The 25414-nt window shown below is 44.5% G+C and overlaps 1 protein-coding gene across 1 annotated transcript; it reads left to right on the top strand.

The window, feature by feature from the left end:
* Positions 1-1230: 1230 nt before the first annotated feature.
* On the top strand, positions 1231-22093 carry LRP11 (LDL receptor related protein 11). Its single transcript, XM_086744562.1, has 7 exons — positions 1231-1753; positions 7273-7436; positions 11388-11529; positions 13598-13723; positions 14483-14695; positions 20295-20396; positions 20653-22093. Exons 1-7 carry the CDS (start codon positions 1231-1233, stop codon positions 20805-20807), a joined length of 1425 nt encoding a protein of 474 aa, XP_086600688.1. The 3' UTR covers positions 20808-22093.
* Positions 22094-25414: the final 3321 nt, after the last annotated feature.

The following is a 25414-nucleotide window of genomic DNA, read 5'->3' as shown; positions in this document are numbered from 1 at the left end:
TGCCTAATCACAGAACAGTTTGGCTTGGAAGAGACCTTTAAAGGCCATCTAGTCCAACCCCCCTGCAAGGAGCAGGGACATCTCCAACCAGATCAGGTTGCTCAGAGCCTCATCCAACCTGGCCTTGAACGTTTCCAGGGATGGGGCCTCCACCACCTCTCTGGGCAACCTGTGCCGATGTTCCACACCCTCATGATAAAAAAATTTTTCCTTATGTCCAATATGAATCTACCTCCTTCTATTTTAAAACCATTACCCCTCGTCCTGTCACAACAGGCCCTGCTGAAGAGTTTCTCCCCGTCTTTCCTGTAGGCCCCCTTTAGGTACTGGAAGGCGGCTATAAGGTCTCCTTGGAGGCTCCTCTTCTCCAGGCTGAACAGCCCCAACTCTCTCAGCTTGTCCTCATAGGAAATGTGCTCCAGCCCTCTGATCATCTTCATGGCCTCCTTTGGACCTTCTCCAACTGGTCCATGTCCTTCTTATGTTGGGGGATCCAGAAATGGACACAGTATTGCAGTGGGGTCTCACCAGAGTGAAGTAGAGGGGCAGAATCACCTCCTTTGACCTGCTGGCCATGCTCCTTTTGATGCATCTGCGATTTGTTTGCTGAATCGGAAGAAGTCACAGCTTTGCTCATTACATTTTTTACTACTGGGCTTTAAAAAAAAAAAAAAATCTGAGCAAAAATGCTACACCTGGGATGGTGACCTCTGCAATTTCAGGGGTTTTTTTTTTGTTTGTTTGTTTCCTCATGTTCACACAACCACCAGCGCTTTCAGTGACCACCTACCCCAACTATTTGTCGGCGCTGCCTCCCTGCACGCAGCCCCTTCCCGACATCCGCGCCCGGTGGCCCGCGCAGGCGGCACACGGCGTGCGCGGCGGCTTCCCTCGCGGGACCTCTGCAGAGAAACCCGCTTCTTCAGGGCGCCAGGAAGAGCCGGCGCGGAAGGGCAGCGACCCGCACCGCCCGCTTACCCCTTACCGAAGGGGCTCCGCGCCGGAACCGGGCGGCGCGGCCCGCGGGGGGGCCCGGCCCCGGCCCCGGCCCCGGCCCCGCCCGGCGGAGCTGTTCAGAGCGGCGGGTGCTGAGCGCCGCTTCGTGCAGCCGGGCGGGGCCGGCGCCTCCCCGCGCCGCGCTCGCGGGTGCCGGCGGGGGGAGCCGCTCCCGCCGCTTTCGCCTGCGCGCCCCCGCCGCCGCCGCCGCCGCCGCCGCCGCCGCCTGGGGCCATGGCGGCGCTGGTGCTGGTGCTGCTGGTGGCGCTGGGCGGGAGGACCGTGGTGCCGGGCGGGCGGTGCGCGGCGCCGCTGGCCGACCTGCGCTCGCAGATCTCAGGCGTGGAGTCGCTGCTGGAGGAGTTTCGGCGGCAGCTGCAGCAGGAGGAGCCGGGACCGGCGGCGGCAGCGGGGAGCGGCGGCGGGGAGCGGTGCGGCGGCGGCGGTTTTTCCGCCAGGCCCGACTCCATCATCCGCACCAAGGACTCCATCGCGGCCGGCGCCACCTTCCTGCGGGCCCCCGCCGCCGTGGCGGGCTGGCGGCAGTGCCTGGACGCCTGCTGCGCCGAGCCGCGCTGCACGCTGGCCGTGGTGCAGGGGCCGGGTCGGCCGCGGGGGTCGGCGGCGGCGGCGGCAGCGGCGGAGCTGGGCTGCTACCTCTTCAACTGCACCCACCGCGGCCGCCCCGTCTGCCGCTTCGCCCCGCACCGCGGCTACAGCACCTACAGCCGCCGGCTCGCCAGCCTCGCCCCGCCGGGTAAGGGCCGCCGCGGGCGGTGGGGAGCGGGGCCCGGCCCAAGATGGCTTCGCGTGGTTGGCGGGGGAGTGGGAGCGGCGGCCCCGCGGCGGGAGGGAAATGGCGGCAGCCGCGGGGGCGGGCAGGGCAGGCGGCCGGGTTCGCTCTCCGGGGCGCCGCCGCCATTTGCCGCCCCGCACCGTGGGACCGCTGGCGAGGAAGGGGAGCCGTGCGTCCGGCTTTACCGGTGCCCGGAACGGGTGTCCGGGTCGTGAGGCATCGCCCGCGGCGGGGGGAGGACGAGGAGCGCCGGGCCTTTCCGAGGGACCTCCCCGCTCCGAGCCGGGAGAGGCGGCCCAGCCGTGCCCGAGGGTGCGAAGGCTTTGCGGGGTGTGCGAGTTTAGGAAAAGCTGGCCCTCGCCCCTCTGCCTGTGCAAAACCCTTGGGAATGCCCGGTTAGGAGCCGGCCGGTGGGATGAGCCTGTTCACGGGCCCCGCACACCCGGAGTGGGGACCAGACGGCTCCCGGCGGCACGGATCCCGCTCCCCGGGGGAACTGCGGGTGCTGGGCACCCAGGGCCGTGTGTACCGCCACTGCCAGCCAGGCCAGAATGTATTGGACAAGTTTTGAGAGCAAGCCCGTACCCTTCTGCTGGGGGGTGCTGTCCAAATGTTGTCAGCTAAGTGGGTTTCGTATTCACTTGACTGAGAATTTTTCTTTCTGAAGAACTTAAGAGCTAGACAGGAGAAGAGAAGGCTGTCTCACAGCAAAAGCAGCGTGGAGACTCCACAGAGCCACCGCTGGGGTCTGGGTCACATCAAAAGCGACAGTTCAGCTCTGAAGCATATTTAAGAACAACATAATCCAGAGCAAGCAGCTGTAGATGAAAATAAGCTGGATTTCTGAGTTTGGAGTCTGTTTCCTAGCATCTGCTCCAAGGAACTTCGTCTCACTCTTCCACCTCCTGTTGTTAAACAGTTGCATCTGAATTGATTTTGTCTTAATTTTGTTACCTTCTGTTGACAATACTTTCCTAAGTGCCCTCTTCATCATCATCTTCAGCAGTGTATCTCGACTTAAGTAAATTAGTCACTGCACGCAACATGGAGAAGGCCTAATGGTGGTGTGAATGAAAACGGTGTGTCCAGATGGCGCCTGCCATTACTGCTCCCTTGGCAGAGGAGAGCTCAGGCTTGAGGTCGGTCCAGTCTTGCCGGTCTTGTGAGAATGCCAACGGGAATCTCCTGGAGATGAGGGTCTCAATTCTTGGAGGGGTTACGATGCCTAAATATTATCTACAAAGTGCATGGGCAGGTAAACTAGGGAGCTATAGGGAGAAACTTGTGGCAGTAAGGATGATCTGCAGATGCCAGAAAAACCCAAGGTTTGATTTTGACATTTTCAGTGGGGGAAGTATTAGATCTACAGTCCTATTTATGTAGAAACTTTTGGGTAATTATGTTTTATAACCCTGTATACACTTGCAATATAGAAGGCTTAAAACTGGATTTTGTATCGAAGTCACGGAGAATTAGGCTTCTTTGAAAACCTTTGAAAATATCTTCACATGTCCTTCATAATTTTGAACTGCCTTAATTCCATTTAAACCTGGCCCTAACGTAGAGTGCGGTTATGGCACGATATAAATAATACTACTGTTCAAATGATACTCTGCCTATTAGGAGTCTTGAATTCTCTAATGCCTTGCCTTTTAGGCAGCTTTCATGACTATTGACATGGGGCTTGCAAGCCAATTTCAATTCCTAATCTGCAAATTGCTCTGTGTCCTGTTGGGTTTATTTAAAAGTCTGCCCTGTGGGTGGTGGTGGTGTCAGAAACAGGGGATTATGATTTCTTAATGCAATTACACTGGAGCTGAAGCAGAGCCACGGAGGAGAATGAACTTTTATTCAAACATCTGTCAGCCGTGACATAGACCAGGAGAGATAAAATTAAGATTGAATTTTTTTGCTTTCTGATGTTATGTAGCCACTACATTCTTGAATTACATTGAAAAATTAATCTGGACAACAGTACATCACAGGGTGATGAAAATTCAACTCTTTTCCCTTATGTCACCCCACGATGGAATTTAGGAAAGGTAGGAAAGAGCTTTGCATTTCAAGGGCATCACATTTTACCTGGTTTTTTTGTTTGTTTTTTTTTTTTTTAGAGTACTGTGGTGTTGAGTCTTCTACCATTTTCTTTTTCATAATCCCAGACCAACGTTTATCTATAAACATGGAGTATTCATCATTCCTAAATATTTCTGAGCATTAGTAGACAGTGATCTCTAGGGTGTTGCCCTTTCATTTCTGTTAAAAATCTTCAGTAAAACAAAACCAATTGCATATTTAGTTCTGGGAGTAGTTAATAACAGATACGTATTCTTTGGATCAAGTGTATGTCTGTGTACTTCCACAACGGTCAGTGGTGGGATGAATTTCTGGGCTGAACATTCCAGTGCAAATCTGAGCCCTTTACTTTACACCCAGTTTGTGCTGGTTTAGCTGTGGATTTACTTTGCACTTTCAGGCAGTTTGTGCTGGGTTAACAATGAAACCCCATATGCCTATACTGAAATAAAAGGTAATCCTTTGTTAGCTACATTTTAAAATTTTTGGTGTAGAAAGAAAGAGGATTTGAGTGCCTCACCAGAAATACCTGACTTTCCGTCTGTGATACTCACTACTGGTCAGCAATGGAGGATTCAACACAAAGGTAAACTGATACCAAAGAAATTCAGGAATCAGTAGGAAAAAAGCCTTTTATAACAAAGCCTTCGTTCAGACAACTGGCTGACAGCTTTGATATTGGCAAGCCAAGTCTGTATAAAGGGTGGAGGAAGCAGAATAAATTAAGCCTCTTATGTTCCCCCCTAAGAAAAAAGAGTTGCTCATAAAGTTGCAGCCTTTTTTCTAGAAAGCAGCCAGCTCCAGCACATCAGAGTGTTGATCTGGTATCATAAATACCTGGAGTGTAAATAATCATATTGATTATTTATGCTTAATCTACAGAATCATTACAAATTGAAGTTAAAAGGTGCTTTCTGAGCTTGATTTTTCTGCTAATATAGTCCTTTACTCCCATGAGTGGTAGCTGTAAGTGGCTCTTGAGTATACCTCCTTGCTTTTTTGTGCTGACTTCTTAGAAGCATGTATCCCCCAGATTTGGAGGTGTTTCAGTCTCTAAGAATAATGTATTCCATTGCTTAAAACTTTGCTCTAGAGAAAGAGTCTTTAGCTCAACAGGCTGTTTCCTCCCATGCCAGATATCTCTGTCAGGCCAGTTTTTTCTTTACTAGGGCAAGAGACAAACTGATTTGCCATTGATTTACCTTTCTGAGGATGTTCTGGTGTCTTACAAGCACAAGCATGGTGCCTGCATCCTTTGAGACTAGAGACCTGAGTGTGATCCCTCACTCATCTTCAGCAAAGAGCTGGCATGAATTTCTGTGACCTGTCCCAATGTGAAGTGGTGCTGGCATTGCAACTCTGGAGGAGGTTGCTGGAGGACAAATTTAGTCCGGGAAGAGAAGATCTTTATTGCTTAGGGCCCAGGGGAAGCGGGGCTTGTCTCTGCCCCTGCACGGCATTGGTGGAGTCATCCAAACCAGCCAGGCGACATGAAAGCTCTTTCAAAGGTAGAAGTGAAGAATGGGCTGTGCTGTTTCAGAGCCAGGTCGGTCTGGTGGATGAGAAGCTTAACATGAGCAGGCAATGCGCTCTTGCGGCCCAGAAGGCCAACCGCATCCTGGGCTGCATCAAGAGAAGCGTGGCCAGCAGGTCGAGGGAGGTGATTCTCCCCCTCTACTCTGCCCTGGTGAGACCCCACCTGGAGTACTGTGTCCAGTTCTGGAGCCCCCAACACAAGAAGGACATGGACCAGTTGGAGAAGGTCCAGAGGAGGGCCACAAAGATGATAAAAGGGCTGGAGCACCTCTCTTATGAGGACAGGCTGAGAGAGTTGGGCCTGTTCAGCCTGGAGAAGAGGAGGCTCCGGGGAGACCTGATAGCGGTCTTCCAGTACTTCAAGGGGGCCTACAGGAAAGATGAGGACAGGCTGTTTAGTAGGGCCTGTTGCGATAGGACGAGAGGTAATGGTTTTAAAATAGAGGGGGGTAGATTTAGATTAGAAATTAGGAAAAAATTTTTTACGATGCGGGTTATAGAACACTGGCACAGAGAGCTGGTGGAGGCCCCATCTCTGGAAACGTTCAAGGCCAGGCTGGATGAGTCTCTGAGCAACCTGACCTAGTCAGGGATGTCCCTGCTCCTTGCAGGGGGGTTGGACTAGATGACCTTTGAAGGTCCCTTCCAACCCTAACCATTCTATGATTCTATGATTCTATGATTCTCTTGTTGACAGTGATAGGTAAAGTAAATAGTCATGTGAAGACTGTCCGTAACTCATATATACCAAGTAAAAGGTGCCCTGGCACCATAATGATGGTATTTATTAAGAGCAAGGGTGGGTTGTTTTTTTTTTTTAACTTAAATGTTACTTTTTAAACATAGTTGGTTTTGAGAACTGAGCATATACAACTTAGGCAAAGCTTTCTGTGCCAGCTGGATGAACAAGAACTGTTTCATGCTTTCTATTGTTAGACTCTATTTTCAGTTATTTGTACATTTTCCTTACTTAAGGCATTCGCCTTGAAGTTTTCTATGCCTTACCAACGTCTCAGAAAAACAATAAATAAAGTAAGTTTGCTATTTAGTCAGTGATAAAAAAAATTGTCTCACTGCTCCAATGAGAAGGAATGAAACTTGGGCAGGGAACTGCAGAAAAATACGATCTTGTGGATAAAGTTGTCAAATGGTGACTTGTAGAACCAGACTTTTTCCATCCCCCTTTCCTGGTTGAAGGTTGCAGAGCAAATGACTTAAACCACTTCTCACAGGCCATGTCACTTAATGTACCGTGGGTTTTGTTAGTCTAACCCGAAAAACTTGTGGTTGGATTGGCGAAAGTACTTCGTGCTCACAATTTTAATCAAAAGGAACTGTACTTCGAATGTAGCAAAGTGCTGTGAATCTTAAACAGCCTGACAATCAAGCTTTGAATGTCTTAAATTAAGACACTTAAAATAGGTGGTCATTTCTGATTATTTTTAATCATCACGCTATCACTGCTTCACCAGGATGTCAGCTTGTGTTAAATAAGTCTTCCGCTTCTGTAATGATGTGTTGTAAAAAGAGACTGAAAGAGTGTTAAGTTATGCAGAGTGCTGTAAAAGGCGTGCGGTAACTGCCATCTGAATATGTATGTGTGTAATTAGTATTTAAATCCATTTTCCTTAGTTCAGGTTAGTTCAGTCACCAAGGCAACACCTTCAGTGCCAGCATGATCCGCAGCGGTGCGTATTTAAGTAAATACTACTTTGCTTAACAAAATGTGCACTAATGGACATGTCCTATCATTCAGGAACTTGCACAGTAGTGAACCAACACCTTAACCAAGAAAAGATATGTTTTATATAAATAATCACTCAGCTTCCCTTGATAAATAACTGAGCTTGTCTTTTTTTTTGTTGAAGAGGAAGAATACGACGAGCCTCCACGGTGCGAGGCAGGACAAGATATTGTGCTGCAGTCACCTGTCGACTGGGTGCTTTTGGATGGTCGAGAAAGCTCAGATGACCATGGAATTGTGCAGTACGAGTGGACGCTGCTGCAAGGTGACTCATCGGTTGAAATGAAGGTACACATGCAGACTTGCACATGGCCAGTCGTTCACAGATTGTTGTGTTCGTTATCGCACAGTTTTTAAACGTAGAGCTAAAAGTACTAAATGTATTCAAGTGAGTATGGCTGCCAGGCACCAAAATTAGGATAACTGTAAAACCTGAGCATTTATTTCATAGAGCCATAGAACAACCCAGGTTGGAAAGGATCTTGAAAGATCATCTGGTCCAACCTTTTGTGGGTCAGGGAGCCTAGATGAGATTATCTAGTACAACTGTCCAGCCAAACCTCTGGTGATGGGGACTCTAACATGTCCCTGGGGAGATTGTTCCAGGGATTATTTCTAGTGTTTTATACAGTTCATCTGTATCCAGGATGGCATGAGACAGCCAGAAGCAAACACGTAGGTGTTGATACTCTACTGTATTTCAGCTCTGCTCTCTTTTTGCCATTGTTTTTGCGCACTGCACTTGGTTTTTGGCTTCTGTTATCCAGGTTAGAGCCACCTTAGTCATTCAGTTACTAAAAATAATAAGGTATTTTCATCAACAGTCTTCTGTCAATGCATATGGAAAAACAGCGAAGAATGTGTCATGGAGACCTCATATGATGTCTTGAGATGCTGTTTTATTGCATCAGTACCATTTCTGTGTGTCTCTGCGATTTGGTTTCAACTTAAAATTAACCATCAGGAGAAAGATTCTCCATCCTAGCCTTCTTTGTGAAAGTTTTAGGAGCAGCAGCAAAGGAAAGGAAAAATATCACAAACCCACAGAGTCTACTCACAGTCTGTTCACAGCCCGCAGTATTCAGGGCTCAGCAGGGACTTCCACTAGAGCAGGAGGGACACGAAGAGGGAAGAGGGTGTGGACCATAGATCTTGCTGTTGCTGAGATGCTGCCAATGGGTAGGAAGAGTTTAAACAGGACAGGATGAGCAACGGGAACAGTCCAAAACCCAAGAGGCGAAGTGTGCCAGTGCCACCATGAGCAATACCTGGCAGTTGCTGCTTATGTCTGCTCAGCTCAGAACATCAAAGACAACTACCAATATCACAAAGTTACTCAAGATTTGTAATAATGGAGCAAATCAGAGTTTTGCCTAACACAAAGAGCTAGCTAAATGCATTGAAACCTGGAAGAGTCATCCATGGAAAATCTTAGTGAAGCAATTGGTTATTCCTTAGTATCCTGGAGGGCAGTGTCGGTAACGTGTAGGCAATTGAAAATCACTGTGTCATGGTTAGGAAGCATGCTGCTGGATGAACCCTAAGAAGACAGTTGGGTTTCTCTAGTGAATAGTTGCTGAAATGTATGTGCAAGTAATTTTTTATAACTATACTCCTTTCAGAAGGCACAGCAGGGGTATTCAAAAGTGTTAGTTAAGCCAGTGCTATGGACTTTTGCAAGTTTTGTCTTCTACTGCAAGATCCATATCCATGGAAGGGCAACTACAGTCAGCCAGTTCTGAATTACTTGAGGCTGTATTGCCATTTGAAACTGTGTCAAAGGCCACTGTGAGTTTGTTTATCTTCATTTATTATTTTATTGACTTAAAAATTAAAAAGTCAAAAGGCTTTCATACAGAGTGCAAACAGCATAATGCATAGAAAAGACCTGAGTGAAGCCTCGAGAATAGTTGCTAGATATCATCTGGATAAAACTAACCTTTTATTATCAAGAGTTGTTAATCTGACAGCATTATTTTCTGTAAACAGCAATCAAATACTATTTAAATTAATCTATGATGTAGTAATATATCTAGACTAACACAAATTTTAATTAAAAAAATTAAACTTCATGTTTTTACTTTTACTCAGAATCCCTCTATAAAATAGAGACCAGCCTTGTATTTATTTAAACCTGAAAAATTAACATTAATCTTAGCGATTTCTTTATATTTGATAAATTAAAACAATCTTGACGCGAGTTTATGTTTAGATAGATACTTTTCCATTGTGTTCAAATGGGGAGGGGTTTCTCCCACAGATATGTACCCTGATGATTAGCCATTATAATGAAATTTTTAGAGTTGAATTAATAATTGTGATTGTTCGTACAATCTTCAGTTGCTATCTTTAGCGCTTTAGTTGCTATCCTGAAGTTACTGGATTTCGTGTCATCTATTCTTAGAAAACTATATATGCATCCACAGCTAGGAGGGAGAATGAGGCTGTGTTTAAGTAGAAGCGTACCCGTCACAGCACTGCACTTGTGCACCAAAGAATAAAGAGAAGGCACAGGAGGGGGAAGGACTACTATAAAGAGATCTTACCATATTGTAGAAGGAAGAGAGTGGAATTTTATTTTCTGTTGTAACTGATAATTGCTTTTAATTGGCTTCTCAGATGGCTACCCACACGCTGTAGTTGCACAGCTCTGTGACACTTGTGGGCAATTCTTGGGCTTTTAGAATGCTGATTATTTGGAAATTTACTGTCTAGTTTGAGCCAAAGTTTGTAAGTAAACTGTCAGGCATTCTTCAGGGCAGGACGGGGATAAAAGGGAAAGCACAGAGGTCAGCAGGAGGAGTGGCTGCAGATTCAGAAGTCAGTGGTGTTTCGCTGACTCTGCACTGAGAAGAGAGGTGGACTCCACGGGGTCATGAGTTTTCAATACCGTATTTCCTCTCCCAGCAGTCACAGTGAACAGCAGCAGGTGTTTTTTAGAGCATATTTATTTCTGTAGGACAATGAAGAATTAAAATCCTAAGGTGTCATATACTCCCATCAGGGGGTAATCAACAGCAAGATCGGATAACTGAGTGCATTCGGATAAATAGAAGAGGAAAGAAATTTCAGTTAGGAAATTCACTTATCAGATGAGAAAAATCAATTTATCAATACACCCTGCTATAAAGCTAGGTCTAGGACTCTAGTGTTGTACTTATCAAAAATTCCCGTTCTCTTTTAGGCATGAAAACAAACTCTAAATAAGCAAAACTAAAGGCCTTCCTTGAATTTTTGTTTTAATATTAAAGACAGTCACAGAGGCTCTTTCAGTTACTTATAAAGATAGCCCTGCGTGCTTCATTTCTGAAGATACACTGCATGTCCAACAAATCTGCAGAGCTTCTTTGTAGTTACTGAAGTATGTGTCACTGAGTTCTCAGACAGCAGGAGTTGTTTGTGACTGCTAATGGTCACAAGCTTAGGAAAAATTCAGTATTTGATACAAATACCGTGCTCATTTTATACAAACTTATTTCTAAATGACCATTTTATTAATAATGCCAGTTTGGCACTTGTTTTAAATTGTCATAAAATAAGTTTTTTTACTATTTTTAAATGATCTAATCAGATTTAAATTGTTTACATATGTACAGCTCACATGACTTTCTGAAACCTAATGTTTATGTCAATCACTATGGATAAAATTATTTGCAGTTCGGAGCAAGGCATAGAAATTCATTGTGGAGCATGGAAAAATTCAGTCTGGCAATTTGTAAAACTTGCAAGTGACTACATTAAATGTCACATAGGACAGAGACAGGCAGTCTTACCAGTAAAGCAATGCTACGAGTCCCCTTATCATAAATCACTGTATAGCAAAAGTAACTTCTGTAAATACATATATGTTGTCTAAAGACAACATGTATGTTGCTCTCAGTAGAGAGCAAAATATTTTACTGCCTGTCCTCTAAAATTACATTTCCAACTATCTAAAAAATTGAGAGAAATTTGTGGTTCCGTTTATTCTCCAGTGCTAAGATCCACAGCTCCAGGTAATTGAGTGTACCACAAAAAACAGTACGTAAATGTCAAACATGTTTATTTTTACAAATGGATGCAAAAAAAAAAAGACCAAAACATTACAAGTTGATACACATGCTTGATTTGGCTGGGTAGACTTGAGAGAACTATTTAACCTGCGTGAAAAGCGTTGTACACAAAAAAGCTCCCTATTCCTAGAAGTTTATGGAAGGATCCTTTCTACCATTTGTTTTTTCCCACTCTTTCTTTAATCAGGTACCACAGCCAGGAACACTGAAACTATCTCACATCCAGGAAGGTGGGTATGTTTTCCAGCTAACTGTGACAGACACTGCAGGTCAGCAGAGCTCTGACAACATCTCAGTGACCGTTCTGCCCATGATTCATTCTGCAGCAGGTGAGAAAATGACTGGAGCCGTTGCCTGTGTGATACCTGGGGTATGACACTCAGAGCAAGGGTCTTGATGGAGGCAGAAATCTTATTCTCCATTTCTAGTGTATTATTTTGCCCTTATTCAGTACATAACAACATCTCTTTCAGTTTTGAATTGCTGTTTCAAACTGAGAAGGCAAGCAAGCAAGCATCACTTGTTTGTTAGAGCAGTAATGCTTCCAAGCATTTAAATCTGCAGCCTTGTATTGCTAAGAAGCATCCAGTGTTGGAAAAATGAAATATGGCCATATGTATCGGGCACATCGGAACAGTTTATTGACTAGTCAGACAGTGCAGGGAACGTGACAAGGCTTGTGCCTTAGGGAAGACCCAGGTACAAGCAGTTAATAGTAGGTGTGACACACAAGCTAATAATAATATTGGCCTGCATCTGTAGTCTAAAAGATGGGATGGTTTCTTGTTTTCATGCATTTAAGCTATTATATGTAATGGTTGCTATCAAGCCTTATGTTACTGGAGAAACTGAAACCAGAATTGTATAATTTTAAGACTCTGAGCTCAAGAAACATGTAAAAAGCATAAAAGGTAGAAAGTAAGTTAGATTTCAGTGGCTGTCAATTCTGCACTTTTTAATAACTTCTCATTACATTGTAATTAGCAGGTTGCTAATAGAGATCTGCTGCTCTGGCACAAAGTAAAGGTTAAATGAGCATCATGGCTATGTTCACCTGAACCAGTAAAAACTTTGCTCTGCACCAGTGCAGTATCTCTACGTGAGAGGGTAGTTCCAGTGGCAATAAATTGGTATTACAAAAAACCAGTTATGACTCTGGTTAATAATGCTTGTGTTCCAGTAATGGATGATAGAGTTGTACTCATTAACATTTAGTTCAGCTAAAGCAGCCAGAGAGGTTTGCTGATTTGTTTATTTGCTGCTGTGGGCATCTTGTTATGTCTTTTGGGTCGAGCATATAGAATATTTGTTTCCTTTTTTCTTCCTCTAATTCCCCAAGTCTGGTTGCAATTCAAGTGCTACTGCTGTAGTTAAACCAGTCCAAAGTGCCTTAATGCATGCAAGACTGGTGCAGTTATTGGTGCTGAACCTTAGGAGATGTATCTCCTAAGTATGATTTTTGAGGTTTTAAATAGACACCTGTGTTCCTGCTGTGCTTTCCTTCGTATTGTGCAGCTTTTTGGTATGTAGCAGGGAAACAGCCAAAGGCTATGACTTCCTCATGCAAATGGGTTTGCTGTTACAATATTAACCAAACATGAATTTGATAGTGCTTTACAAAGCAAGGAACTGCACCGCTGTTGGAAAGACAAAAGCGCAAATGTAAACACCTTATAATTACAAGGTCAGAATGGGTTTCAGGAAAGCTTTGAGTATGCAAAATGAAATGGCCAGGGACATTCTCCATTTCCAGGGGAATGTAAATATTAAAGCAGGCAGCAATCAGTTCTTTCTGATGAAGGTCACTTATGTGACATTGTGCTTAGTCCTATTCTGGCATGTGCTGTATTGAATTTACATTGCTGATGTAAATAAATGAAGAGCATTCTTTTAGTATTTTCATTAGGTTGCAGAAAACATGCTACAAATGATCCTATATAATCCGTATGTGTGCGTGCAAAATAACATTGTCCGAAATACAGAATAGGTACGTGGTAGGAATTATGTGTTGGAGAGATGCAGTTACAGCCATAAAGATTTCATTTATTTATTTTCAGGACTGTCCTGGGTCTTTTAAGCCTGGTAAGATTTCCTTTCAGCTTAGGCCAGCTGAGTTTAAAGTGCTGTAGGGGTGCTGCAGAAGGTGTAAGGTGCAACAGCCTCCAGGTTGAGTATTCCTGTAGTAAAAAGATTGCCAGAGTAGTGAAGAGGGTGCCAGGAACAGCTAGTAGCTATACTGGCTTCTGTGTCAATGTAGTGTCATATAGCTGAGCCTGGCCTTTCTTCAACTTTCTGCCTTGTTTGTGGTCCTTCTTAACACAGTGTATTTTTGCTTTTTCCATGGTGCTGCAGACTTTAGTAACTGACTCAGTATTTATGGCTTGGGTTTCTCAACAGCCTGTGTCGGGGTTTGCTCTCGCTACCAGTTTATGTGTGATGATGGCTGCTGCATTGACATCACGTTTGCTTGCGATGGCGTGAGTCAGTGCCCTGATGGATCGGATGAAACTTTCTGCCAGAACTGTAAGTGCACCGGGCCACAGTACAGATTATGAAAGTAATTGCAGCCTGAATGACCAAAGGGAAATCATAGAATCGTAGGATCATAGAATCATTAGGGTTGGAAGGGACTTTTAAAGGTCATCTAGTCCAACCCTTTCTGTGCCTTCTCTCCCCGTGAGCAAGCAGCTTGCACCTGCTATAGAGCCTTTCATTGGAAATAGCACATGGGAAATTTTCATGCCCACATACAGCAGATGCTCAGAAATCAATTCCCTTTTCTTCAAAGTATATCAAAACTGTCAAAGGTCCCCAAATGACAGATTTTGTGATGAAATTCTCAACACCTAAAAGATCAGTTCTTTACTTGCACGATGATTCTGGAAACGAGGACCCTGGACTTGATCTGAAAGGGTGTCTCAGAGATACACTTCAAAGTGCAGTTACATACCTTGCAAGAATCTGAAACACTGGAAATGTGAGCCCATGCTCAGCTAAATGAACAGAAATCATCAGCAGGTGAATTGGCACGATGGCTAACCACTCTTTCATTGGTATTTCGGCCCCTGGATTTCACTTCAGGGTTCATGTGTATGCTCTTGCTTCAGAACTGACAGCAGGCAGTTGCATACTTGCTGTGTGTCTGGAACTCACATTTCATCACATATCTGAACCTGATTAACTCGTGTAGCTTGCCTCAAGGCCCATGTTGTAGGGTCTTCCATCAGAACAATTCCCTTTAATTCTCTATAAAAATGATTATTTTTGTTTCTATTAACACAGTCAGCCCCGGCCGGAAGACAGTGACTCACGTGGCCCTTGGCACTACCCAGCAAAGGACTGTAGGACTGACAGAAAACACAGATGAAAACTTCTCTACAGAAAACACCCTGAAAGCCACTGTCAGAAATCAGCCACTTCTCTCAGTGGATCCAGACGTGTCTAACCAATCACTTTCTCAGGGACCAAAGAAACAAATCACTGGATTTGTGCCAGGTAAGAGTTGAAACGAATTGGTTTCAATAAATCATTCTCTTTAAAGAAAGAAAATGTCTTGCACATTATATTTAATTAAATTGTCTTTTGGTGCCTGGCTAAGAGTAAAAATTTGCAAATGTACAAAATGCAAAACAAGCTTGTAATAATTAAGTTACAACTAGGTATTGCTTTATAAAGTCAAGTCTGGTCCTTACCAGGTGCAAAAAGAAAAAGTTAGAATGTAGAAGTGCTAGGAAAAGAATACAGTCTTAAGGAACAAAATGTGCAGTGAGCTAAATACCAATTCTGCCACAGGTGCAGCTGTGTAAGCTGATGTGTAGGGCTCTTTAGATCTGTAGGAGGTACCTTCAGGAGTGTATAACAGTATAAAGTACTGTTCAACTTGGGTGAGAGTAATTGCATCTCTCCTGGTGCTAGTTGAAGACCTTTTCTTCCCCCCTGAGGTAATATCTTGATTATTGTGGGGACTTTTTTCCTGAAGTATGTCTCCAAGGCAGGAGAAATCTTTTATCACTGCAGAAAAGGCTGTCTTTGGTAACAAGCAACCCCAGGTCCGTAGTGGCTGCAAGCCTCTTGTGAGTCAGTGTGTAGTGATGTTACAGGCAGAGTCGCCAACCCTTGCCGTGGTGGAACTCCAGAAGCTGCAGTGAAACTGGTGTATCTTTTGAGGTTTTTGCTGGTGAGTGAAAATGATCTGAAATGGCAATTGAATGAAAGCAAAACTGCCTGCACAGAGCCTGAAATGAGTGGGAGCCCTCCCACTTTTATTTCTTCGGAGTTCAGACTGATTCTTGCTGCCCATAATGCAGCTAATTATAAAAAGCTTTATTTTCTTGTTACAACAGAGCAGTGCTCAGTGCCCTCTGCTGCTGACTCTTGTAAAGGGCACCTCCCTGGCTGGCACTTTGATGTTTCTTCAGATGCCTGTATTTCATCTGTGGAGATCCCAAAGGGAATGAAAACAACGCTTTTTGAGAATTTGACTGCCTGGGTGAATGTGTAGGAACTGATAGCAAAATCCTCTCTGAAATATTTCCCCTTTTTCTGGCAGTGTAGATGACCTTGGTGCTCCTTGTCGGAATGACTTCAAATTCTGAAGTCTGCCCCAAATACTTCTCGCTGATATAGTCTTGAGTGACACCCAATATGGGGACTGCCCAAACTAAACGTCAGATTTCCAAAGGGCACTGCAGGCTCCAATGGAAAGCCAGCTCCTAAGTAGGTCTTAAAAATTGGGCTTGTGAATCCAGAAGCAAAACCAGAATTGAGGTCACCGACTTTGGCAACCTATAATCAGAGGTTTTAATTGGAAGTGCATGTAAAAGCGTGGCACTTTCACGTCATCATTTTCTGTGTTAACCCATTGCACAGTCACTTACTTGCACCAGTTTTGCTCTCAAGGTAGCTTTTACACAGCAGTAGACAATAAAAGAAAAAAATATTATAAAACTAAAAAAAGTGATAGGGCTTCAGTGATCAGTGTACCGCCAGAAGCTGTTATAATCTTTTTAAACAGGCAAGATTTCCAGCTGACCATGTCTGGGTGTAATTCTTGTGGTTTTACTATTGTCATTTTGGCAAATCTCAGTCAGAATTTGATTTCTGTTAAATGATACTTCAAGATTTCCTTGTAGACTAGAAAGACCCAGTCCTTACCGACCCCGGAGCCCAATACTTTGAACCAAAAAAAGCGCCAAAGAACTCAGTGAGTTTTTAAGTGGCCTACAGATCAGTTCCAAAGAGGGTGCAGGTAGTGTGACATGAAGAGGTGCTAGGTACTTGGGTCCAAAGGGCAACTGCTGAAATCTACTCTGAGTCTTCTCATGCAGACACTTAAACGCCACAGGAGTCACGTGCTGTATGTTGATGATTCCCAGAGGTCCAGAGAGGTTCAAGTCAGAACCTGTGCCTCCAAGTCACGCTGTAGAGGTCTTTGTTGGACCAAGACTATAACGTTGCTTGTTGGCCTTGAGTTGACTTTGCAAGCATCCAGGCTCCTGATATACTATTATAAATAAATTTCAAAAGTAAGCTTTAATGATTTTAATGTCAACATAGTGAAAAGCTGTCTACTTAAGATACATGTTAAGGGACACGGCTTTTCAGTGGCAGCACAGGTTCCTGCTTTTCATTTGAGAGCGCTCCATTCGGGGCTACATTGGTCTTGTTTCTTAGTTGGCATTTGCAGATCATCATGGAAATAGAAGCCAGGAAGGAAAACATGATGCTCTTAGATCCAGTGACTCCAAAGCAGAGCAAGAGAAGGTGTTAATATTAAGGGTAATTTACCTACCGGAGACAGCATGTGGCACATTCTAGGCGGCTGCTAGACACGATGCTTGATAGAGGAGCTTTCAGCTGACTTTTAAAGGGAACAGAAGTTTTTCCCAAGAAGTTGCAGGACTGAGGAATTAGGTTGTTCTCATTTTTGCATTTGTTTTTATTACAGTGGTGGTTACAGTACCAATAAAGACAGGTCCCTTCTGCTACTTACCTCCCTATAAGCAGCTTTCGTCTCTGTGAATCCAGTAAAGATGTCCAATAACGGGACCTTCTTGTCAAGGACCATCATATTTATCTTTTCTCCATTTTAAAAGGAGCTGGGCTAAGCTGTGGCATAGTTCCTCACAGCAGGAATATGAGCTTTCTGCCTCTGAGGGTAATACGAGGGGAAATTTGTCCCAGAATCCATTTTCTCCTAACAGTTTCTCTGTTCCCTATTTCCCTTAACCTGCTTTTGTCACTCTAGTAACCCCTCATGTTTGGCTGTGACTTGATACAAGGTTTTTAAGGAATTACGCTTAAGTATGAAAATGTGAAAATATGCAAGTCCAAAGTAAGGACTGTTTAAAACTTCTACCTGACCTAGCAGGGGATCTATTCACAGTAAAGAGGAAAACAAACCCCAAAAGTCATTCATTGTTGACAATGAGTGAACCTTGTTCTGCACTCTTGCCTTTCCAGTGGGATTCCTCTACAGCAGGGTGACTCCAGGGGAACACCAAGTCCAACTTAGGACAACCTCCTCAGGCACTCAGGGCATGGAGTCTTCTGCAACAGACTCATGGTTTACTTTTGCCCAAGGTGGAAGGCCAAACATTTTCTTCCATAGTTGGGAGTGGATGCAGGAAGAGGCATTTGATCTCAATAAAGAAGTCTTTTCCCTTTGCAGACATACCTCCGTGGTGAAGTAACTCAGATTGTGTCTCCTCCAAAGGCCAGCACAGCATTTCTGCATGGCTGCCTCTGAAGTGCCCCGGCATCCTTTTCCAGGGAAGCTCTCAAGCCCAGTTGCATATTCTGGCACTGCTGCACTTGTAAATGAATATAGCGAAAGTACAGTTGCAGCAAAGCACACTGGAGTGAGCAATGGGCTGGTTTCTAAGCAGCAATAGCCAGTCTAGCAAACATGGTCATGCAGATGGGTTGAATTCACAAGCAGCCTGAAGATTTGCACTCCCCAGCATAGCCAACTGAAGTGTATAAATCACCATAACAGCTTTGCATTCCCCTGGCACGGGGTCTCTGCCTCTCCCCAGGCTGCCCACGCCAGCTGTTGTGCAGTACTGTTCAGGGCTGGGATTACAACGTTTGACTGCGTGCCCAAGCCTTAGTCATGTTTCTGCTGCGGAGGCATCAACAGCCGTAGCCATAGCCTAGATGTCTAATTTAGAGCAACTGGAAAGAGCTATAAATTGCAATTTCCTGGGCATGGACTAGAAAATGAAGAGAAGGTGAAAACAAAACGAAACCCACATAACATGCTTTGTGACAGGCTGCTAAACCTGTTTGGGGAGATCTCTCTTTGTTTTCTAGTTGATAAGAGATAAGGTGTTGAGCAGTATTGACTCTGATAGCTCCTCCAGTCCTGTAAGAACAGCCACAAGTCTTAACAAAACCCTACAAGCTTTATTGAAAGGATTCTGTTATTCTTCCAAAATTCTCCCATTAAACTTCTCTCCAGATATATTTGTGAAATGTCTTTACAAGCAGTTGGCTTAAATATTCCCTTTAGTCAAATGGCAGGAAAACAGACTCATAAAACAGGCATTTAGATCTAGCCTTGCCATACAGGTAGCTCTAAGAAGAGCCAGTGTCTTTTGGGTATTTCCAAAATAAAGATAAATATTCATTTCATTTCATTTAGGGAAGACAGAAGCAGAAAACAGCTGCTGGTTTTGGTCTCAGTTACATTCAGGTTACTTTGCACACCTCTGATGCCATACAGGTACCTTAAAGCCAGCACAGTTTACATGTAGGATTTCCTCAAGTCCCCTGTACGTCCCAAAGCAACTTTAGAGCTGCAGTCAAGAGGACGGCTGCGGCATGTTCATAAGGGATTTCCTAGCAGGCGAAGTTAGGGTTTATGCACCCCCAGCCATAAAGCCAGAGCCTGGGAGGCTGTGTTGAGCCTTAGAGTGAGGACATTGGCACTAACTTCCTGCCAATATCGATGAAACAATTTAAAGTCTAATTAATGGCTGTGTGTATTTGCCGCTGCCGCTGACAGGGCTGTGTTCTGCAGCGCGTCAGAGCTGTTGGTGGTGAGTGGGAGTTGCGCTTGGTGCGTGTTCCAAGCTAATTGACTTAAACCCTTCCTTAACGCCCACTGCTATATGTGATTCCAAGCAGAACGTTTCACATTCATATTTTACAGATCTTGTAGCATAGTATGTTTCCCCTGGCATGATCACAGTTCTGAGGGCTGCCAGCAAATACACCACAGCACAGTCAAAGTGCCCTTCAGGATTTATCAGTAAAAAGCAAATACAGTCATTACGTTTGAAAACATAGGCCTGTTTCTGGTTTTTGTGAGGGTGTGTTGGTGGATTAAGCTGTCACTCTCGCACAAAGTATCCCCAGAGCTATTGGTGTAGGACTTCAGTGGGAGGGCAGGAGGAGGGAGCCCCAGCTGAGTTACTCTTTGCTCCTGTGAAGCAGAACTGCAGGTAGCCTGCACTCTGAAGGTGAATGCTTCTTGGCAGCAAACTATGCGTTGTCTCTTCTTGTGTAGTTAACAATCCCCTGCTGCATCTTCTGTACTACACAAAGGTGAAGTGACTCCAGGTCATCCTCTTTGAAATGTTTTCCCCATGTATTTTTATGTCTTCCAAGTACCTAAGTTCTGCATCTGTGTGTGTCAGGTAACAGGCAAAATGAAGGGAATTTGTGTTGCCAACCTATGCGTTTCTTGCTTTACAAGTTCCAAGGGTGGTGATCAACATAACTTGAAATGGCCTCATTTTCACCTAGGTATAACTGCTTTAGTAACGTTTTGGCTCAGGTTGGTCTATACCCCATTATGGAAGTTTGTAAAAGGGAATTGATATCTATGTTTTTTTCAGTGGAAAATGACCCACTTGCGTTTGGTTGAGATGTATTGGTGTTTGTGATGCAAAATTGGGTTTACATTTTAGCTTTAGTTTCACATTATTTAAAAAATTCAAGTTACACAATAGGAATCAGACGTTCTTAAACTGTTTTTTTTTCCCCTAAATTTAAGCACTTTCACATTATTTAATTCTAGCGTCCTGTGGATAAGAATTCCTGAGTCACTGAACTGCAATATTCATTTATCTTGCTTGACCTTGTGCAGATAACAGTTCCTCAGGGAAAAGAACAGATGATAAAAATGGGGATGGCATAACTGTGCCAAAGAGAGATCAGCTTGGAGGTGGTCGCCCAGTCCCAGAAACAGGTGAGATCGACCATGTGAGTTCATTTTGAATTGTGTTCGTTTTTCAGTCAGGTGCCACAGATCCAGGTGCTATAGTCAAGAACTGAATAATGTTCCTAACTTGTATCTTCGTACAGTTTAGTTTCTCAGCATTAATTACTCCAAATAGTAGCACCTAAGTGATAGACTAGCTCTATGTTTAAAGAGAAATTTTGAGTTTTCTCTACCAATTCTCACTGTATTAAATAAAGTGTAATTTCTCTTAACCTTGTTGTAGGTGCTGTGTTACCCTTAGCCTTAGGCTTGGCCATCACTGCTTTACTGCTGCTTATGGTTGCTTGCAGACTGCGTTTAGTGAGACAGAAGCTTAAAAAAGCTCGACCCATTACATCTGAAGAGTCTGATTACCTCATCAATGGGATGTATCTCTAAAAATTGGATTTAGGTCAGTTGTTTTCTCCCCTTTCTCTTGTGTCCATGAACCTCTGCCTCTACAAAAGGACCAAAACCTTTAGTTAAGTTTCAAGTGTAGAAGAAGCCTATGAGATGAGGAACATGTTCTTCCCCTTTGGTGATAAAATAAAAAAGTGGGTGGATGCCCACACTCAGAAAATAAGCAGCATTCAGGTTCCAGAGAGTAGCTCCAGTTGGCTCTCGTGCAGAAGATGCTGCAGGATGGGGACACCCCAAACTGGATGCACGGTGCCCTTGCCCTCCCCGCAGCACTGGGGGTCCCGGCCATGGCAGAGCGTGCCCTAGGGCCGGGGCACTGGAGCAACCAAAGCCCAGCAGCCCCAGCCGTGCTGGCCGAGGCGTAGAGGGAAGCCTGTGCCACCCTGCTCTTCTCAGCGCTGCCACCGCTGTGCTCCACTCTGGGGACTGGGACGCTCCAGACCAAGCCGTTGTTTCACTGTCCAGCATTGACTGATTTGTGTACTTTCCACCTGATGCACTGGGAGTATTTTCATTAAAGAATGCGTCTTGCTTTGTTAATAAAAAGCAATCACTATCTAAGCACCAGCTTTTGTAACGGAATTTGGGATTTAAGGAACAAAGCATCCTTTTTTCATTCGTAGTTTAAACCTCTCTGCAGCTAACTGAAAGTCATGCTTAGCAGATGCTAAAATGAAAAAAAATACAAGTCCTCAGCAGACAAGTTTGGACTTACCAGTGCTCGACAGCAGTCACACGCAATCTTAGAGCCGTGTCTCTCCCTGGAGCTCAGGGCTTGTTCAGCCTTTTCCACCCCTAGCTCGACACCCTCCGCAGCGTGAGAGAGCAGCACGCAGCAGCTTTTACCCGAGATGCTGGAGTGTAGGATTCCTGCTGGTTATCCCGTAGCTCCCTGCAAAGCTTGAAAGCTTTGGCAACCTGCCCTTACCCCAGCAAAATTCTCATAGAATTAGAGCAAGTAATTGATACGTGTGAGTGAACTTCAGGTGTGTTAACAGTAAAATGTGTACAGTACATGTGATATATACATGCATACATACACCCACCCTGCTGTCTGTCTTGTTTGATTGTCCAACGATGTCACGTTCATCACGGGTCCCAGTAAAAAGAGGCGAATGAGGCATGCATCTTTTTGTATGTCGTCTTTTGTACTTCAGTAACTTCAAATCAGCGAGAATATTACCATGGTGTAAAAATAGTTCTTCAAGTTGCTCGGTCTTGATTATTTTATGTAAAATAGCTCTAATAAACCTATTTTATTCTTATATTTCTTGCATTACCTTTATTTTCAGCTGCCAGCTAAATTTTGTGCTATGAGACCATAGCATGAGCATACATTCTCCTCTCTCTGTGAAATGGCCTTAAAAGAAGCTGGAACGTGTATGGTAGGTCAGTTGTTGAGATATTTTGTTGTAGGAAGATTGAGATCTTACAATAGCAGCAAGAAAATCAGTCATTTCTCACTGTGCCCATAGTGCTCCTATTACCAAAAACTCCAGCACACAGCCAGCAGGAGAATGAAAAGTCTGATTTTGTTCTTCTGGGTAGGACAACATGTGAGATCCCGCACAGGGCACAGGCCAGCCAGTACAGCTGCGGTGCACGAAGCTGCTAAGCTTTCCGGTCACTTTACCCAACAGCAGGCTTTGTTGCTGTGCTGCTGTGAGCACCATCAGCCTTCATGGATTTTGTGTATGACAGCCAAGAACAGACACCTCCAAGCAGAGCTGGAGCGAGAGCAGCAGACAGCAAGTGTAGCACAGGAGTCTGGTTACAGCTGTGTTAGACTTGCCACGGCCATCCCAGGGTCTCTTCTTTCTAGGAGGGGAGGTGGTGACAGTTGGTGCTGAGCAGACCAGCAGCCTGAGGGCTGTTACTTCTTGGTAATTGCAAACTCCGCAGCTGGACTGCGATTTAAAAATGTTTGCACCTTACCAGAAAGCCTGGGCATCATAAGCTGGATGAAGAGCAAGAGAAAGTTAGCAAAATAACATTGGCTTGGCAGTTCCTGCAACTGATACACGCTGGTCTCAAGAACATGCGTTTTCATTTAATAGCTTGTATGCTGTTTGGCTGTAAAAAAGTGATTCTGAGCTACTGAGCCAGAGCACAGCTGAGCGCTACAAGAACAAGCTGTGGCAAGACACTCTTGTCAACATGCTGGGGGTGCTGCCCCCGTCTCTTTAGGCTGCTCCCACCTGTTGCCTTCTGCTGGCACCATTTCTATAGCCCCTTGCCAGCCGCTCCCGAGGTCGGGGCTCTCTCTGATTGCAAAAGAGGGCTTGGAGCAGGCACTACTTCTACACCGCCTTCATGGCTGCATTGCTAACTGCTTTCATGGCTTCTCATGCAAACTTCAGGAGCGAGGGAGTTTCATACAGTGTTCACACTGCAGCAGGAGTCAGATATTCTGTGTGAAGAACATCACTGTTTGAGGTCTGTCAGATCTGGTTTTCCTGTCCTAGCCACTGACGTGTCTATCCGTGTATCTGGGAACACGCGCAGTCCACCTATTTGTACTACCAGCACGCTTTAGACAGACAGGCAGAGAATACTGATTGCTCTGATAGCACAGACCTGTGGATATCACTCCCCTGTCCATTAGGAGAGGTCACTACCATCTGTTTTGTCAGTGTATGTTGATGTTGATCAAGATATGTATTTCTGTTAGATCGCTTTTTGGATTTTCCCTTGTTTTGCCCTTCAGACCAACTTAGGTACACTTAAGAGTACAAATTATTTCAAAGTAACAAGCAATATTTACTTGAGTTTTATCCATAATTAGAAGTTCATTTTTTTCCATAATGTGGGTTGCTTGCTGCCCACTTTTGCAGAGGATCCCAGCCTGAACATCCCCACTGTAGTCTTTCCGTAGCACTGCAGGATTATAGCCCAGGCAGTCCCAAAAGCACATTTGCAAAACAAAAAGGCTGAAATAGGTCAGCGTGATGCTCCATTTGCTTTTTAAACCCTAGATAAAGCATAAGAGTTTCAATCCCAAACTCCACAGAGCGAGTCAGAGGCAGGAACCAATAGCAACACAAACACGCCACCCCAAAACAAAGAAAGCGCCTTTCTAGTAAGCCCCAGCAGAATCCACAGTCACGCATCACTGAGGTCTATGCTTGCTGCTTTCATGAGCATCAGGAATTGGGATTTTTCAGCTAAAAGGGTAAAAGCAAAGGGAAAAGCTAGAAAAGATTCAGAGAGAGCTGACAGACGTAAAGATCAGAGGCAATAAACACGTAATCATTAGTATGAAAGAAAAAAGCCCATGAAACAATCGGCTTGAGCTGAGTAAGAAAAGGGAAACATGCTAGAAACAGGGCATATTTAGAGGGAAAAAACGTGTAGAAGTAACTTTGGTACGTATTTTTCAACTAATAGTCAGCAAGTGAGAATAAGGCGGCTACAAATATATTTGTACTACAACAGAAACGCTTGCTGAACACTGCACTCTGCACTGGAGCTCTGAAGCACAAACAAAGACAAGTCTAGAAGGACTGACTCAGCACAAGAAGCCAGTTCAGAAACAAGCGTTTAATCTGCTAGAATTTTAATTTTTGCATTTGTAAGGCTCCTGGCTGACAGTTATAAACCACTCAGAAATTAATAAAAAGTGTATTTTGAGCAGGCTGAGAAAAAACAGCCAAGGCAGAAAGGTTCAGTGCTGTGAAGAGTCACAGCTTGCAAGGACGTCCTCAGCTGCTCATCAACAGGATCTTTAATCCTGTTTAAAAAAGGGCAGAGGAAGACATTTTAACGCCATTCTTCACAACTATCAGATCCCAATGCACAGAAGAGATGTATTTAAGAGATCTACATTCAGAACAAGTGACTGAAAAACATTGATCTAGACGGAGCAGGAAACTTGAACGGGTGCTGGACTGGAAAGGACTTGAAAGCAGGCAGCGTAGTGGAAATTTGGGACTACTGTGAAAGCATCCCTGAAGGCTAATTCCTTGCACAAGAGAAGACTCCCCTGAGGCTGCCTCTAGAGCCAGAGGAGAAGAGCTTCTCCAGAGCTCTGATCAGAGCATTAGTCTAAGCAGCTGCTCTGTATCACCCATTTCCCTCACCAGAGGCCTTTGAGAGTGCCCTCCTAGTCCACAAGGCACCTGAAACAAAAGTTACTGATTAACCTCCAGTGCCCTTTCGCCATTACAGCAAAAAAAAAAGGATTTGGCAGAACGTGGTAAAAAAGATACTTAAGCTGTTCATAATAAAGATACATAAGATGCAAACATATGCCTAACCTTAGCTGAAAATAGGACTTCACCTTCTCAGTAGCTTCAGGGAATGTTTTCAAGAATATGCAGCAAGTTAGTTCCTCAGAAGCGTATGATTAAAATGGTTGGACTACAAAGAAACATTAAAAGATCGAAGTGGTATCTCAGAGAAAGTCTGTCAACAAGCTTGGTGGAAATAATCTGTTGTTGCTAAACCAGAGTTTGGTTAGAAAAGCATGGGATTAAGTCTTCTGAGTTTTCAAGTTTGGTGTGATGAGACACAAAGTGAGTTCTTTCCATTTCTCCTTCCTGAAGCTTTCAGGCAACTTTCAACAGGCAGCTGGAGCTCCTCCATAT

This window comes from Chlamydotis macqueenii, chromosome 3, assembly GCF_036417535.1.
Source record: "Chlamydotis macqueenii isolate bChlMac1 chromosome 3, bChlMac1.mat, whole genome shotgun sequence".
Taxonomy (NCBI): Eukaryota; Metazoa; Chordata; class Aves; order Otidiformes; family Otididae; genus Chlamydotis; species Chlamydotis macqueenii.
The sequence above is the reverse complement of the archived record's forward strand: the minus strand, read 5'-3'. Positions and strand labels throughout refer to the sequence as shown.